A 16,760-nucleotide genomic window follows, 5' to 3' on the forward strand; every position below is an offset into this window, starting at 1 on the left:
TCATTTTCCAAATACTAATCCCAGGAGGTAGGTACACTTGTTATCTCCGTTTTACAAGTTACAGAAGTGAAGCAACTTGCCCAAAGTTATAACTAGTAAGCAGCAGGGCCAGCATTTGCACCGAAGACTGTCAGACTCAGAGACTCTCCTTATCGCAGGGAGCTCTCTGCATTAGCTTGTGAGGCCCTCTGTTTGACAGCAGCTCTGGGAAGCGAGAGGCACAGAGTTGAGGAAAATGGGCACTCGCAATTCTATGTAAGGCCCTTGCAATGGGCCTGCTGTCTCATCTTACAGGGCCAACTCAAGAATGCCTAGCGATCGCACTCAAGGTTACACCTGCCTCCGTCAGAGGCTGTGGAGTTTCATCAGGGATTAACAATGCACGGACAGTTATAGTTCTATCAGAAACTAGCTTTGTGGCCACATAATGAACAATACAACCCAGTGTAGCTTTCGGAGGAGCATTCCTTATATTGCTATAAACAGAGCTGTATAAAAAGACTTATTCCTAAAGATGCAGACATAGAGAATGGACTTGAGGACACGGGGAGGGGGAAGGGTAAGCTGGGACGAAGTGAGAGAGTGGCACGGACATATATACACTACCAGATGTAAAACAGATAGCTAGTAGAAAGGAGCCATATAGCACGGGGAGATCAGCTCGGTGCTTTGTGACCACCTAGAGGGGTGGGATAGGGAGGGTGGGAGGGAGACGCAAGAGGGAGGAGATATGGGGATATATGTATATGTATAGCTGATTCACTTTGTGATACAGCAGAAACTAACACACCACTGTAAAGCAATTATACTCCAATACAGATGTTAAAAAAAAAAAAGGAATTATTCCTAAGACATCTGTGTTCGTGATCATGTCTTTACACGAGCTTTGCAAACAAGGATAAAGTCCAATTTAGGCTGCGAATTGAACATCAATTCTCCATTCAATTGGGAAAGGTAATTCAAAGTATTCCAAAGGCACAAATGCTGCCCTGGATCTCATTTTTACCAAAGGTCTCAACCATCTTTCCTGATCACTACCAGAACTGTTAATACACAAGATGATGAGCTGACTTGAGCTTCACTTTGTGTCAGCAACGTGGTGTGGTGGGGAAAGTGACTCAGAGTGAAAAAGAATGTTGATGGAGATGCTACCACTTCTCAGCCATGTGTATTCCTGGGTAATCCTGGGCAGGATTACTTAGAGTAATTCCTGGGCAGTAACCCTGGGCAGGATTACTTAGAAATTTTCTGGGCCTAAGCGTCTTTATTAGTTGATTTCTCTTCATGCGTTTGGTTGCTCTGTCTCCTGCCCCCCTCTCCAGAATGCAAGCTCGTCAGGGTACAGACTTCCTACCTCTTTATCCCCTCTGCCTTGTTCAATAAGTATTCACTGAGTAAAATACTATATAAATTGGCAAAATGGGGATGATGATGCCTTTCTCACAGGGTTTTTGTGTGGATTTAAACAGTGGATACTGTCCAGATGAGACACTAGAAGCAACCATGCTTACCACCTACCAGTACTGTGCTAGGTGATTCACCTGTTCTCATCTAATCCTCACCACGAGAGGGTCTCTCAATCATAAAGCGCCTATAAACAGAGGGTGCCCATGTAATCATTCTGTGAACTTTACACGTGTAAATTCTGTGGTGAACCAAATACCAAAATTAAGAACACATTCAATCATGTGTTTGTCATTCATTCATTCATTCGTCAAAGTTTATCCGGCAGCTGCTGTGGGCAGGCCTATGCTGAGTCCTGGGAATGTGGAATAAGACAGGTTTGCTACCCTCATGGAACTTACCATCTCGTAGAGGATCTGGCCAGAAAGGTGGGTGAGGGCCACGTCACAAAGCACCCTAAATACCATACTGAGTTTGGACTTCATTCTGGGGAATGGGTGAAACCAAAGGCCCATCCCTGTAGAGCTCAAGGAGGCACAATGTCCCCCATGGCCTCGCCTCTAGGATGGCCATTGTAATGTGAGAGACGAGAATTCAATGAATCACATCTATCATCATTAATATGGTTAAGGGGCGATGTTTTGACTCTCAAGGCCACCACTATGAAAGAAACTGTGAATATAGGATTTGTGAATCCTCTGCCCCTCTAAGAGTAGAGGTGTTGAAGGCTGGAGTTCAGGGGAAGAAGAAAAGCATTCAGAGACATGGGTAACCCACTGCTACATGACCAAGGTCAGGGTCAGGGCCCTGAACAGGAATGAACGGTGTACATATCACAGTGGAAACCTCCTCCCTCCATCTAAGCTGTGCCCTTATTCTCCCCACATTTACCAACAGAACAGTCGTGTCCAGTCCAGTTTGGGTCACAGCTGCAAAGCCCGGTGTCTGGGAGGAAGGTTCCGTGGCCCGAACACTGGTCCAAGCACGTGGCCCTGGGCGTCTCACAGTTGGTGCCTCCCCAGCCCACAGAGCAGTGGCACTCGCCTCTCACGCAGACCCCCCGGCCCGAACACGTGGGGTCCATGCAGTCCACTGCAACACAGAGGAGAGATAACAGAGGTAAGTATCGGACTAGCAAGGGTGAGGCTTCTTTAAGCAAACTGCTATACTTTGTAGTGGAGGAGCTTCACGTGCTCAGGGAGAAGGACCCAGATTTCCGTGGAGAGGTCACTTGGTAAGGTGAAGAGAATAACTCTAGCAACGGTAGACCTGGTTTCCCGCCCCCACCCAGCGGTTGACTGTTTAACCTCTCAAGTCTCGGCTCCCTCACCTGTAAAACGTGCATACATATTTGTACCTCTTGACTTGAGGTATCCCGTACCTGCTCTGAGCTTCCATCTATAAAGCAGGTCTGGTCAAATTACCTACCTCTCAGGTGGCTATGAGGACCAAACGACACGGATGATTTGAAAGGACAGCAGAGGCTGTAAATTGTTGCAAAGAAGTTACCTGTCCATTTTATCAGGATATTCAGTAGCGTGACTTGGGCAGACTGTGGTCACAGCTCCTTTATAATCCAGACATGATTTTACTTTATTTATCAATTAAATTTTATAGCCCAGTATATTTGACTTTTGCACAAAAGAGTGGGAAACTCGGCCTGGGTATATGAGAATCACAGACACAAACGGGCAGAGACTTTACAAAGAGCATCATTCTGGGAACAGGCTGTTCATTCTGAGGATCACCTCATGAAGAAAGCCCTTTCACTATTTGGGTTTTTAAAGGAGTTCAACGTAATTACTTCAATGATAAACAGGAAGACCAAAGGTCAGGAGCAACCATTTGATAAAAACATAATAACAAAAACAACAGTAACAATGATATTAGTGTTCATTTAGTTCCTCTTCTATGCCATATCTTGCTATTAAACCTTTTGTATGTATTATCTCATTTAACCCTAACAATGACCCCTTGAGGTAGATACCATTACTATCCTCATTTTACAGATGAGGAAACTGAAACACAGAGGTTAAATAACTTGCCCAAGATCACACGGTGGTAAGTGGAGGACTTTAAATTTGAAGCACTCTTCTCTGGTATAGATCTCTTGCTATCTCTTCTACAACCTTACTGGTTCCAAAATACATGCGCACATGTATACAGACATCGTGCATAGAACGGTTAAAAACAGAAATCAAAAGAAAACAGCACAGCAAAAGAAACAGGGCAAAGTGGAAAATTAAGAAAGCCAAACGAAGGCAAAGAATCTCTTTTCTTGCAGTCTATGGACACCACTTAATAATAATGGTTTAAACATGACCTGTTGGAGTTCCTGGTAATTAAACATGATAAAAATAATAATAGTGATAAATTTTCATGACCTGCCTCAGATCTCAGAACCTCAGAAGGATTATTCTGGCCCATTAGCCTACTATGATAATTCCCTAGATCCAGAGAGTTTTCCAATTTGACAGGAAACGACTCAGCAGTTCCTATCCCGAGGCCTATAAAGGTATTTCCCGTTCAGTGAACGCCTGGACCCCAGCTTGGGGTTGAAGCTATCTCTCAGCCGCCCTCGAGGTTGAATCTATAAATCTCTACTGTGGGGCTTCCCTGGTGGCCCAGTGGTTGAGAGTCCACCTGCCGATGCAGGGGACATGGGTTCGTGCCCCGGTCTGGGAAGATCCCACATGCCGCGCAGCGGCTGGGCCCGTGAGCCATGGCCGCTGGGCCTGCGCGTCCGGAGCCTGTGCTCTGCAAGGGGAGAGGCCACAACAGTGAGAGGCCCGCGTCCCACAAAAAAAAAAAAATCGGCACTGTTAGCGGAGCAAGCTGGAGGGTGGCAAGTTTAGCAAGAGGCCCTCGGCATCACAGTACTTGTTCCTCAGACACAGTAAGTCTGATAGGGACCCAGGAACGAGCAAAGTGAATCCGATGCTCTCAGAAGCTGGTCCAGGCAGGGAAGAAAGAGCAGAAAGAACTGATGAGAGGCTACCTCCAGGCAATTCATCATCAATTAACCATCACTTCGGAAGGTCAACTGGACAAAGCAAGAGTGGGGTGCAAAGGGAGTTTTGAAGACGACTGCACCTTGGGGCGGTCTAGCAAACCTTGGCTGAAGTGGCTGAGATTCCTGCCAGAATGCTGTCCCTGCTGTTCCCAAACCTAGGGCCATTACCTATGCCACAGTGACCCTCTGCCCAAGAGGTCCCACACAGACTGTGCATCTGCCTTCCCCTTCTGGGGCCTCTGGGGAGACTGGAACCCTAGGGTGCGATTAAAATGGTCTCTTTCCCTCACATTGGGTTAGTTTCCCTGACAATATTTGTTTTGCAGGGAGCTGTGTATAACATGGGAAGATCAGCGGGCCGGGGGTCGGGGAGCTGAAGGAATACAGGGGAAGCTGGCAGGGAGGTGGGCTCAGCTTTGTGTAGAAGACTGTCTAACTTAGTTTCTTCTCAGAAGAGGTGCCAAGCAGTTACATTTTTTTTTTTTTTTTCCTGTGCAGATCCTGCCATTCAAGCCAAAATTTCTGGCAGACGCTTGGCCCATTAATGAAATGATGGGGCCTGCATGGCCAGGCTGCAAACACATCTCTTTTCCCCAAATGTTCCACGCTTCAGTGACCACACAAGCTATCGGACTCGCTTCAGAACCCACAACACAGCGGCTCACTTTTCCCTGCAAAAGGCTTAGGTGGGCCCCTCTGCCCCTCCCGCAGCTCCCTTTAAGCGGCCTGCCGGAGGCGTGCCTCAGGTTTTAAAAAACAGGGGGCAGTTTTGATTTGCATTTCTCTAATGATTAATGATGTTGAGTATTCTTTCTTGTGTTTCTTGGCAATCTGTATATCTTCTTTGGAGACGTGTCTATTTAGGTCTTCTGACCATTTTTGGATTGGGTTGTTTTTTTGTTATTAAGCTGCATGAACTGCTTATAAATTTTGGAGATTAATCCTTTGTCAGTTGCTTCATTTGCAAATATTTTCTCCCATTCTGAGGGTTGTCTTTTGGTCTTGTTTATGGTTTCCTTTGCTGTGCAAAAGCTTTTAAGTTTCATTAGGTCCCATTTGTTTATTTTTGTTTTTATTTCCATTTCTCTAGGAGGTGGGTCAAAAAGGATCTTGCTGTGATTTATGTCATAGAGCGTTCTGCCTATGTTTTCCTCTAAGAGTTTGACAGTGTCTGGCCTTACATTTAGGTCTTTAATCCATTTTGAGTTTATTTTTGTGTATGGTGTTAGGGAGTGTTCTAATTTCATACTTTTACACGTAGTTGTCCAGTTTTCCCAGCACCACTTATTGAAGAGGTTGTCTTTTCTCCACTGTATATTCTTGTCTCCTTTATCAAAGATGAGATATCATCTCACACCGGTCAGGATGGCCATCATCAAAAAATCTAGAAACAATAAATGCTGGGGAGGGTGTGGAGAAAAGGGAACTCTCTTGCACTGTTGGTGGGAATGTGAATTGATACAGCCACTATGGAGAACAGTATGGAGGTTCCTTAAAAAACTACAAATAGAACTACCATACGACCCAGCAATCCCACTACTGGGCATATACCATGAGAAAACCGTAATTCAAAAAGAGTCATGTACCAAAATGTTCATTGCAGCTCTATTTACAACAGCCAGAACATGGAAGCAACCTAAGTGTCCATCAACAGATGAATGGATCAAGAAGATGTGGCACATATATACAATGGAATATTACTCAGCCATAAAAAGAAACGAAATTGGGTTATTTGTAGTGAGGTGGATAGACCTAGAGTCTGTCATACAGAGTGAAGTCACAAAGAGAAAAACAAATACCGTATGCTAACACATATATATGGAATCTAAGAAAAAAAAAAGGTCATGAAAAACCTAGTGGTAAGACAGGAATAAAGACACAGACCTACTAGAGAATGGACTTGAGGATATGGGGAGGGGGAAGGGTAAGCTGTGACAAAGCGAGAGAGAGGCATGGACTTATATACACTACCAAACGTAAGGTAGATAGCTAGTGGGAAGCAGCCGCATAGCACAGGGAGATCAGCTCTGTGCTTTGTGAGCACCTGCAGGGGTGGGATAGGGAGGGTGGGAGGGAGGGAGACGCAAGAGGGAAGAGATATGGGAACATATATATATGTATAACTGATTCACTTTGTTATAAAGCAGAAACTAATACACTATTGCAAAGCAATTATACCCCAATAAAGATGTTAAAAAAAAAAAACAGGGGGCAATAAACTTCAGAAGAAGGAAGAGGGAGAGAGAGAAAAACGTAAGCTTGTTAGCTGGTGTTTTATAAACACAGTGAAACCTGTTAGAACAGAACTGAGAGGGAATGGAAGGGAGGAGAGGGGACAGGATGAAGGCCCAAGAAACCCCCACTATAAACACAAGGACTGTGCAAGGATGCTTCACCAGAGAAACAGAAATAATAAGAGGAATCATTACCAGATGGCCCTTCTCGGGAAAGAAAGCAGGAGTGAAAACATTTCTTTTCAAATAATAATGTAAATCAAATTGCTACACAGGTTCTCTCTTTCTCTCTGTAAATGACCTTGCACTCTGGGGCACCGGCTGATCAGGAGGACAGCTTCCCCTCCTTGGCCCACATGGCATGGTGGGGCTGGGGAGTGGGACAGCCCCACTGCTTCAGGAGGAATCTCCTCTTTGTTTTTCTTTCCTTCAGAGGGTCTTCTCCTCAAGTGACTAAATGAAAAGGGAGAGCAGAGGAAGGTCACCATCGTCAGGATGAGAAAGCCAAGTTCCTTTGTTCAGGGGCCGGGCTCCTTGCTGAGCTCAGACAGCCCAAAGTAATCCGCATCAAAGCTAATAGGTCTGAATCAGGACCTCCAGCCACACTCGGGGTTTAGAGACGCCCTTTCTCTGAGAGGTGATGGATGCTTTCCAGACACTAATCCCTTCCCATTCCCCGCTCTTTTAAAATGGGCCCATTATATTCTCTCATTTTTTAGGGGAAATGATGCCTTGAGGAGGGGATACTCGTTAAATCCCCAGTGGGTGAGAAGACTAGCTCTCCTTGGAGCCTCCTCCACCCGCTGGAGAAGGTGCCAGGGCCCTAGACGGTGGACAGTGGGAGGTAATGACTACTAACATCGTCCATCAGTTTCAAAGTCCATCCATTTCAAAAGACCCTGGATACAGCGAGTGGGGTGAAACAAGAAATGTGCTTCAACAGTCCCCAGAATGATGCTAATGATGTAAGAGCTAACATTTTGGGAGCATTTCCTCTGTGGCAGACACTGAGCTACGTGCTTCACGTGGGTCATTTAATCTCGTCCTCACAACGACCCTCTGAGGAAGGAACTCCCGTTTTACACATGAGGGAACTGAGGCCAGTAAGTCGCAGAACGAGGACTCAAACCTACATCTAATTCCAGAGTGTGCACTCCCGATGGCTACTCTCTATTGCTTGTGAGAAGACCCCTCCTTTCATCGGGAAATCCCATGTGGGCAGGAGGAAAGAGTACCATGTCTGAGGTGAGAAGACCTGGACTGAATTCCAGCCCTGCCATCAGTTAGTGCTATGACTATGGGCGTGTCGCTGCCCTTCCCTGGGCCTCAGGTTCTTTGAGAGATAGAAGTGTTTACTTATCTCACCTGGTTAGGTTTTCTCGGGAAGAACTGATGTCACCCTTAAGTCAGCAGTTCACTTCCTAGCCTCGATCTGCACAGGCATGTGTTTACTTTATGAAGGAGGGAGACACATTTATGAGCACCTAAGAGCCACAAACATGAACACACACACACACACACACACACACACACACACACACACACACGCAGGAGTCAGACTGTGGAAGGCAGTGTATGGAGGTCTACAACAGACTCACACTTCAGAAATGGAGAGCAGAGGAACTTAAAGGGGAGGAGAGAGAGCTCAGGCTACGGAGCCAGAAAGCCTGGGCTCCAACCTGGCTCTGCCATTTACCAGCCATGGGACCTTGGGCAAGTCATTTGACTCCCTGAGTCTCAGTTTCCTCAACTATAAAATGGGGATGATTACCCTTCCCTGCTGGGGTTTGAAGCTAAATGACACCAGGCTTTTAGCACAGAGGCTTGCATGCAGGAAGTGCTCAATACACACGCTTCTCTTCCCCTCGCTGAGCAGGACCCTCGTTCGTCTGTCTTCTCCCTTTAGCTTAGTGACTGTTGCCGAAGGCGTCCTGGCTTGGGGGTGGGGGGTCACAGGGCCGCTCAGGAGGCTCCCTCTGCTCCCTGGATGCCCTCGTGGCCCTGCCTGCTGGCCTCTGTCTCACAGCGAGGTGCCGAGCTGCTTGCCCGCGGGTCTTACCTTCCTCGCAGTTCTCGCCCTTGTAGCCGGGGTTGCAGATGCAGGTGCCCATGATGCAGGTGCCGTGGTTACTGCAGGCCACGTCGATGCACTGGTTGGTGGGCACGTCGCACTCGGCGCCCTTCCAGCCGCTGTGGCACAGGCACCTGCCCTTCATGTACTGGCCGTTCCCACTGCAGAGCACGGGGCAGGAGGCTGCAGAGACAGTGCGGGAGGCCTGGCGTGAGTCCACGCCCCACGCACCCCATCTGGCCTCTGTCCCCTTCTCTCCTGGGCTTCAGCTGCTTTGCCACAATTCCCACGTGTGTCCACCTGTTTGCTTCTCTTGCTTTATTTCACTCCAGTTAAAACACATCAGGAATCGTAGGTGAAGGTGTACAGTGCAGGGCCTGGCACAGTTGGTGCCCACTGAACGCTGCTTTCCCCCCGTCCCCCTCATGTTACTGGTGCTGCACGGTGGTCACCAGCATCCTTAGATAGGAGGCTTCAGTCTGGTCCTTGGGCTCACTGGAAAAGACAGCTGGGCCTCCTGCCCTCCCCGCAGCCCTCCTCCAGCACCCCCCTCCTAGTAGCACTGCATTTTGCTTCCCCATTCCTCACGTGCAGGGCCACTTACTATCATCTTTAACCCAGCCCATCTCAGCTTTCCTTGCCTTTCAGGTCTCCACTCAAGTCCCACACGCCACTGCCCCCATAAGAGAATAGCTGAGCCCAACCTGGCTCTTTAAAGTATTATCTTTCCATTTTGCCACTTAGCGTAAAGCGTTTTGTGATCGTCTGTACGAAGGACACTATATAAAAATAAATTACATTGCACTGTGCTGTAAGTACCTACCAGCCCTACTGAGACAGAATAAGGCTGCTTTATTCATGACTCTTAACTTTAAGTGCATATGGGATGAGACACTAATTCTTGTTAGAAGGTATGGCTCTTCTCTCTGCACCACCTTCCCCCTGCTCCCACCTGGCTTTTTTCCTTTTTAAAACACTCAGCAGGTAATTGCTGTGCTTCCTCAAGGCCGCTGGCTCTGCTGTCTCACACTGGGTCTATTTCACGTCAGGAAGAACAAGCAGAATCCCCACAGCAGCACCACGGCATGGTATGTGGAGGGCGCCGTTTCCTCGACCTGGAAAACCATCTCTGCCTTCCACCAATGAACATCTCGTCTTAGTTCCAGTGTCACCCCATCTGGGGAGCCTTTACTGGTCCTCATTCCATCCAAGCAAAGACCCTTTCATGCTGACAGATGTTCCCCGCATCTAACCGCGCTCTAGGCGTGCTTCACGTATCACTGACTGCTTTGTCATCGTCTATTTCCCTGTCTGTCTCCCAGACTGAGAGGTCCTGGGCTTGGGTCTTGCTCCGTGTTGTAACCTCAGTGTCCAGCACAGGAGCAAGCCCTGAAGGGCACTAAGCAAATGCCTGCTGAATGAGGGAAGAGGTGGAGAAACCAGAGGAAAGGGCCATTTTAGTTTCCCCAAGAGGAGTGCCCAATTCTCGGGAGTACAGATCTGCCCTGGCATTTTCCTCGTTAATTCTTCCAGGACAGAAATGAAGGCCAAAGGCACAGGCAGATCACGGGCAGCCTTTAAACTCTCCCCGTAGTGGTGACCATTAGCATCGTACGTGCCCGAACAGGAGGCCACATTAGTGCCCTGTGTGGAGAAGGGCAGCCTCACCTCCCAGTCCCTCCCCTTGGTGGCCCCGGCCAAGACTCTGCCTGCACTGTTAGATGGTAGGAACTGGAGCAGCAGCTCAGGCCCTTCCACGAGGTCAGAGACAAACTACACTCGCTAAAGACAAACGCCCAAGATGCTTGGCACAAGGCTGATCGGTCCCCCAAGGGGAAATCTACTTTTTAACAGAACCCCCATGGCCACTCCTCCTGTTCTCACAATGGACATGGGGTTCCCTGTGGCTGCCCTTCCTTCCTGACCTCCCCAGTCATGCACCCATGGATAACACGGCTGGGTCAGCCAGGGCTCTGCCTGCGGACCTCCCTCTCAGGGCTTCAGAGGACTGGCTCTCGGGAGCCCTTCTCACAGGAGGCAGGAGCTGGCCTGGATTTCTGCGCTTGCTCGGAGAAGTGGGACCTGAACTGCCCACGGGGCCGCAGGGTGGACCCTGTAAGCCCACAAGCGGGGTTCTCACCTCGACCGCAGTCAGGGCCCAGGAAGCCCAGGAAGCAATGACAGGTCCCAGAGATGCAGTCGCCATTGCCGTAGCAGTTGCTGGGGCAGTTATCCACGGATTCTGTGGGAGAAAAGAGAAACAGAGCTACAAACGGAAGCTTCTTTACCCAAACAGAGGGCCTGGGAATCCAGCCTCAGGTTAACTAGGACCCACACATTTGAGTGCTTCTGGCCCAGTCAGTGAAAGGAATCAATAAAGTTAAAAATGATATATTTACTCTTACTGAGGTACATCTCAACCGACGTTAAGAGACGTGTTTGGGAAAATGTGTGCCTAAACCAATGTTTTATAAATCAACTTTGTATCTACAAATGCAGTAGAAATTTCAGCTACAAACATTGGGAGAAAATAGTTTAACCCATTAGTGGTTATCTTTGGAGGCTGGGTTATGGGGGTGCTTCTTGGGGTCTTCTTGACACTCTTCTATGTTTTACATTTTTCTCGTAATGGGCTGAGGCTCCATGAATTTGTTTTTTCATAAAGCTACTGGGGATTTGCAAATCTGTCTCTTCCCACTTCTGATTCTCCATCTATCAGTCCAGGCCCCAGCATCTCTCACCGGGGCTCACACAACGGCCTCATGGCCGGCCTCTCAGAGTCCTCTCCCCCTCTCCCCCTGATCCATTCACCACCCAGCAGCCTGAGCCATCTCTCTGAAACAATCTGCTCCTGTCATTCTCTGACTTAAAACCCTTCAATGGCCCCCCATCTGCCGAAATGAAAAGCTCCAAGCTCTCTCACAATATGCCAGAGTTTTCCTTCACGTCCCCTTCGCCGCACCTGCGTCCCCAGCATCGCCCATCAGTGCCCACCTTCTGCAGCGATGCTACGTTCTCTAATTCTTCCCAACACTGTACATTCGGTATCGTCTATGTGACACGCCAAGGAAATACAGGATTCATTTCAGAAAGACTTTAGTAAAAAATTAATCAATGTTTTGTAGCTCCAGCTAGTAAACCTGTTATCTAGGAAGTCTTTATTTGGAACAGCTCGTTTCTCAATAATGCTGGACATGGAATAAAGGAAGAAGCCACCAGCGCCTGATTGCCTTCTTTGTGCCACATATTTCCACAAAGGTTATTTCAGTTCACTGTCACGAAATCTTCAAGCATGTATCAATATTCCTATTTTACAAACAACAAAGAAATGACAAGATGAGGAGGCTGATAGAGAGATGAAGGGACTTGCTGAAGGCCCTGGAGATACTAAGTCATGGACGCCACATCTGAACCCAGGCCTCTGGACTCCAGCCCCTGGTCTTCTTCAATGATGCTATGCTATCTGGGCCTTAAAGGAACTAACTCTTCAGCAGAAGCCAGGGATGAACAAGGCAGATGTGTGGGCCAGTGAGGCCAGTCCTGAAGACAGCAAAGGACCAGTTGGAAGGTAGCGAATTCTAGGACTTTCAGAGCTTGAAGGGATTGAAGAGACCACCTAGTCTAATAGTCTCATTTAATAGAGAAGGAAACTGAGACCCATAGGGAGGGCAGTGACTCACCCAAGGTCTCCGAGAGTCAGCAGAGTCAAGTTAAAGCAGAGAAAAGGTTAGTGCAGTGGGGCAGAGCTAAAGACTCAACCTGTTGTCTTAGCTCCCAAGTGTAAGTCATGAAGCCAAGACTAAGACCTCTGTTAAATGAGATGTCACCATATGAGACATGAGTCTTACCTACAGGAAAGCTGTGGCTTAACTGGGAGACTGGGATAACAGCTTTCACCCAGGCAGCAGCACGGGGCGTGGAAGCTCTGCCTAGAGGTAAGGAGACCTGGTTCTGGGGCCCATCCTTCTAGAATCATGCTGGGTGACCTAAAGTAACTTCCTTCCCCTCTCTGGGTCTCACCTTCCTCATATGTGAAATGAAGGTGATAGCAGAGATGATTCCCAGGACCGCTTCCTGTTCTAAAATTCTATAAGCATCTTGCAGAAAAGGTGTCCAGACAGGGCATCAAGCCTTAAATCCAGGAAATCACTTAGGGCAATGCAATGGCAGCTGATATGGGGTAAAACTAGCAGAGGGAAGCCTTCTTGGAGGAGGTGAGCTTGAAAAATGGCTTGAGTATGGATAGGTGGGGGAAAGGTGGGGGGGATTTTGAGGTGCTCACAGCATGGTGCATTTCCCAAAAAGGTCTTTTCCCAGTTGTCTGCCGTTATCAACTTGGAAAAGACTGAAAACATTTGGGAAAAGGGTTCAGATGTATGCTTCTTTTTGTGAGCGGGTGGAAAATTCCCCTCGCGCGCTGTCCCTCTGCTATCCTGAGCAGCATACGACACTAACACAGAGTTAAGAACGAGAGGGCCTAGTCTAGCCTGTGTTCTCATTTCAGGGAGTCTGCAGCTGTCTGGGACCTGGCAGAATGAGGCTCACGAGCCAGGGCCCTGAGCATCTCTGCTCTCCGTTGGCTTTGCCTGGGAGAACCCATATGCCTTTAAGTCCCTAAAGCCTCTATGTTAGGAGTGGCTTCCGAAACACTGTTTTTATAGAGGATGACTTCGGACATTTCCTTCTGAATATTCTTTTAACAATAAGAATTTTGAGTAAAGTTTAAGGCAAGATTATTTTCTCTTTAGGCTACTGGCTAATGGCACAAATGGAGGGTGGGTTCTACCTGCAGTCTTGCAGAAGGAGTACAGGACAGAGAGGCAGAAAGCCTGCTTTTAGCTCTTGTTCTGCTACTGAAGGGCTCTGGGACCTTGGCCACAGCACTCGATCTTCCTGTACCTGTTTCCTTAAATGTCACCTCCTCTGACAAGACTTTCTCATTTCTTAAACAGGCTAAGATACTCCTGGGACTTTTTCCATCACCCCTGTTAAAGCACCAGATAGGCAACACTGTTGACTGTGAGGACAGGACATCCTTGAGGACAGAAACCGAGTATATTCACTTACACATTTGCCCTGGTGTCCAAAGAAGGGTCTCAGTAAACGTTTGATGCCGTCCCTGAAAGAATTTGGCTAGATGTTCTCAGAGATCCCTCCCAGATCTAAAATTCTGTGGTCTAGGACTTCTCAAACCCAGTGGTATAAAATATGTCTCCTCATACAAGTACCATAATTTCCAGCTGTGTTTTTTTTCTTTTTCTTTTTCCTTTCTCTCTCTTTTTTTTAATCTTTCTTTCTTTTTTCTTTTCCAGCTGTGTTTTTAATAGGATCAGTTGCAGGTAAGTGTCACACACTTTCTAGATTTTGATTTATGAAGTCTGTAAGACACAAACCTGTTAATTCAAAAAGTCTTCCTAGTGAAAAAGTAAGGCACATATATTTTCTGTGACTGAGTATCATGTTGGTTGCTGTATCTGACAGAATAGAAGGCTGTTTGCTACAAAACTTGCCCCAGGCTGCTGGTGTCAGAAGGCAGAAGTTTTAGGAGATGTGGAATAATTTTACGACAGCAACATGGAAGTAGAGACATTTGGAGAATATTTCTTTTTGATGAAATGTCTTTGTATATAGTTTTTCTTCCACTTGGAAGGATTTCAACTACTTGGGGTCCACTTGGAATCCTACAAATAATGAGTCTCCAGTGACCAGATATCTCTATGCTAAATGCTAGTACAGAAGTGACACTCACTAGCTTGGGAGAAGTGGGAACTTTATCACATAAACATGTTATGTTTTCAATTAGTGTCTGGTGAGTTTCTTCCCCCTATAGTTCCTTCCTGCTTTGCTCACGTTCACACTGCAGCTGCCTTCATGTAGTACAAGGTGTACCTTAGATCTGCTCAGATCTGAATGAAAAATTCAGCTGCCTGTAAATAACTGGTTTTCATAATTGGGTGTATGGTATGGTAGAAAACAGACGCCTTTCCCCCCAGCTTTTGCTTTTCTATCACAACAGTGTGTTCTGCTAGGAAATTTGATTTTCAGGAACTTGTTTTTCCTTCCATCAATATTGGAATGCAGAATTTAAATGTTTCCTGAGCTCATTCTCTGGACATGTGTTCTGAGTGGGCGTGTTCTCTGGATGTTGACCAAAATATTGCTCGAAATACAAAGGGGCATCTGCAGAAGGAAGAAAAGACAACAACGGTCCTTCCTGGAGAAAACACGGGAGACGGGAAACTATAGAGGCCTTTGGTGAAGCCACAGCAGTGCCTCATTTTGTCGGCTCACCACGCTTTTCCAGAGACAGATCATTAGCATCGCCATGTCAAGGTGAACGATGATCACAGTTGGTAAGTATGTCCTCCTGAGTCTAGGGCTGATGTCTGGGAAAGCCTGCCTTCATTTGCCACCTTCTGCTTTTCTTATTTGAAATCCCGGAGCCTCGTTTTTGCAGGAAACAAGGAGAGACCACAGAGGGAAATTCTGCCTGAAGGAGGACTACTGGGCAGTGTAATTGCCTACTGGACTCCAGTTTCACAGGGGCAGTTATAGGAGAAGGGGAGAGGAGGCTTTTCTCCTTTATTAGCTCACTGTGGTGTGGGCACACCTGCTTCGTGCCCTGCTCTGAGCAGGCAAACCTTTGCAGTGATGGAGCCTGAGGTTGAATTCCAGCACCAAAGACAGAAGGAACCAGTTGTGGGTGAGGTCAGAGCCCACTAGCCATCCTTGTCTCTCTTTTCTGCTCACCCAGCACTTATCCCCCCGCCTCCCCCAGCGCCTCCTCCATGTACTGCTCGCCTGTGATGTGTCCCAGCTAATGAAAGCCCGCGCTAGCTACCTACAGCTCCTCCCTCTGCTTCTCTTGTCTCTCCTTAAGCTGTAACAGTGGATGTTGGCAACTTTTTGGAAGCACTTGTTTATAGAGCCAAGGTCTACCTATTGCCAAGAGAGATGTACTCTTTGAGGCCTCCTTTTGGCTTCTCTGTAGGAGGATGGATGCTAATGCTTCAGGCAAGAAGGAAGGAACATGGACTCCAGAACAGCCCATTGGATGACTGGATACACCGTCTTGTCTACAGCTGGTGAAATTTATACTCTAGGTTACATCTATTACATCCCCTTTGATCCTGAAGCCGGGGCTGGGTTTGTTGTCGACAACCAAAAGAAGAGAGGGAAACAAACCAGACAGCAAAGCTGGGTGCTAATTCTACAGTTAACTCTGACAGAGACCCTTTCGTTCCCTCAAATGGAACTGTGAAAGGTCTATCATATATTCTAATGTATTCCTTGTAATTACGAGAATTAGGTACTTTTGCCACCATTTCACAGTCTCACATGGAGACTGAGAGCTGAAGTCACTTTCTCAAGGTCACACAGCTGTAAGGGTGAATCTGGTAGGTGAACCAAGTTTTACCTGAAGCCAAAGTTTGTGGTATATGGCCTGGACCAAAATATGGGATCCAGTCCCATACTAGCTATGAGCCCTATGGACAAGGCATCTCTAAACATCAGTTTCTTCATCTGTGAAATGGGGTTAATAATAGCACCCACCTCAGAGGGTTACTTTGAAGGCAAATAGTGCTACGCTGTGCATGTAAAGAGGTCTGCCCAGGACTTGGCAGAGTTGGTAGTTTGGTTTTAAGGAAGGTCACACATGCTTTCCGTTTGTGAACCACAACAGCACACGAACTTGGTCTAATGAATGCAAACAAGGCAATATGGGTTCCTGGGGGGTAAACACACATACACACACGAAACACACAGAAACTCTCCACAGTAAAAACAGGAATGCAAACGAGCAATGTGCTGAACGTGATGACAGCAGGATATTTGGGTAAATTTCCTCCTGGGGAAAAAGCACTGTCAAAGCAAACTAAACCTGTTGTCTCCCAGAAGCCCAAACACAGGCCAGCTCAGGACAACATCAGAACGAACTTTCCCCCCGTGCACTCCAGTTTGGCACTGGGCGGGTGCAGGTGCTGGAAAGCTGTTCTGTGGCCTGTGAGGCGTCAGTCTGTAGGTACCCCAGCTTTCT

General features: G+C 47.4%; 1 protein-coding gene across 1 annotated transcript in view; it reads right to left on the reverse strand.

Annotated features, from left to right (window-relative positions):
• The window catches only part of TENM4 (teneurin transmembrane protein 4), a 385,973-nt gene that overhangs the window by 140,167 nt on the left and 229,046 nt on the right, over nt 1–16,760 (reverse strand). Inside the window, exons 9-11 of the mRNA XM_060160128.1 lie at nt 10,863–10,964; nt 8,711–8,905; nt 2,296–2,496 (exon numbers count right to left, since the gene is read on the reverse strand). Coding sequence (XP_060016111.1) covers nt 2,296–2,496; nt 8,711–8,905; nt 10,863–10,964 — 498 coding nt within the window. The remainder of the gene's footprint in view (nt 1–2,295; nt 2,497–8,710; nt 8,906–10,862; nt 10,965–16,760) is intronic.

Source organism: Lagenorhynchus albirostris, chromosome 9, assembly GCF_949774975.1.
Source record: "Lagenorhynchus albirostris chromosome 9, mLagAlb1.1, whole genome shotgun sequence".
NCBI lineage: Eukaryota > Metazoa > Chordata > Mammalia > Artiodactyla > Delphinidae > Lagenorhynchus > Lagenorhynchus albirostris.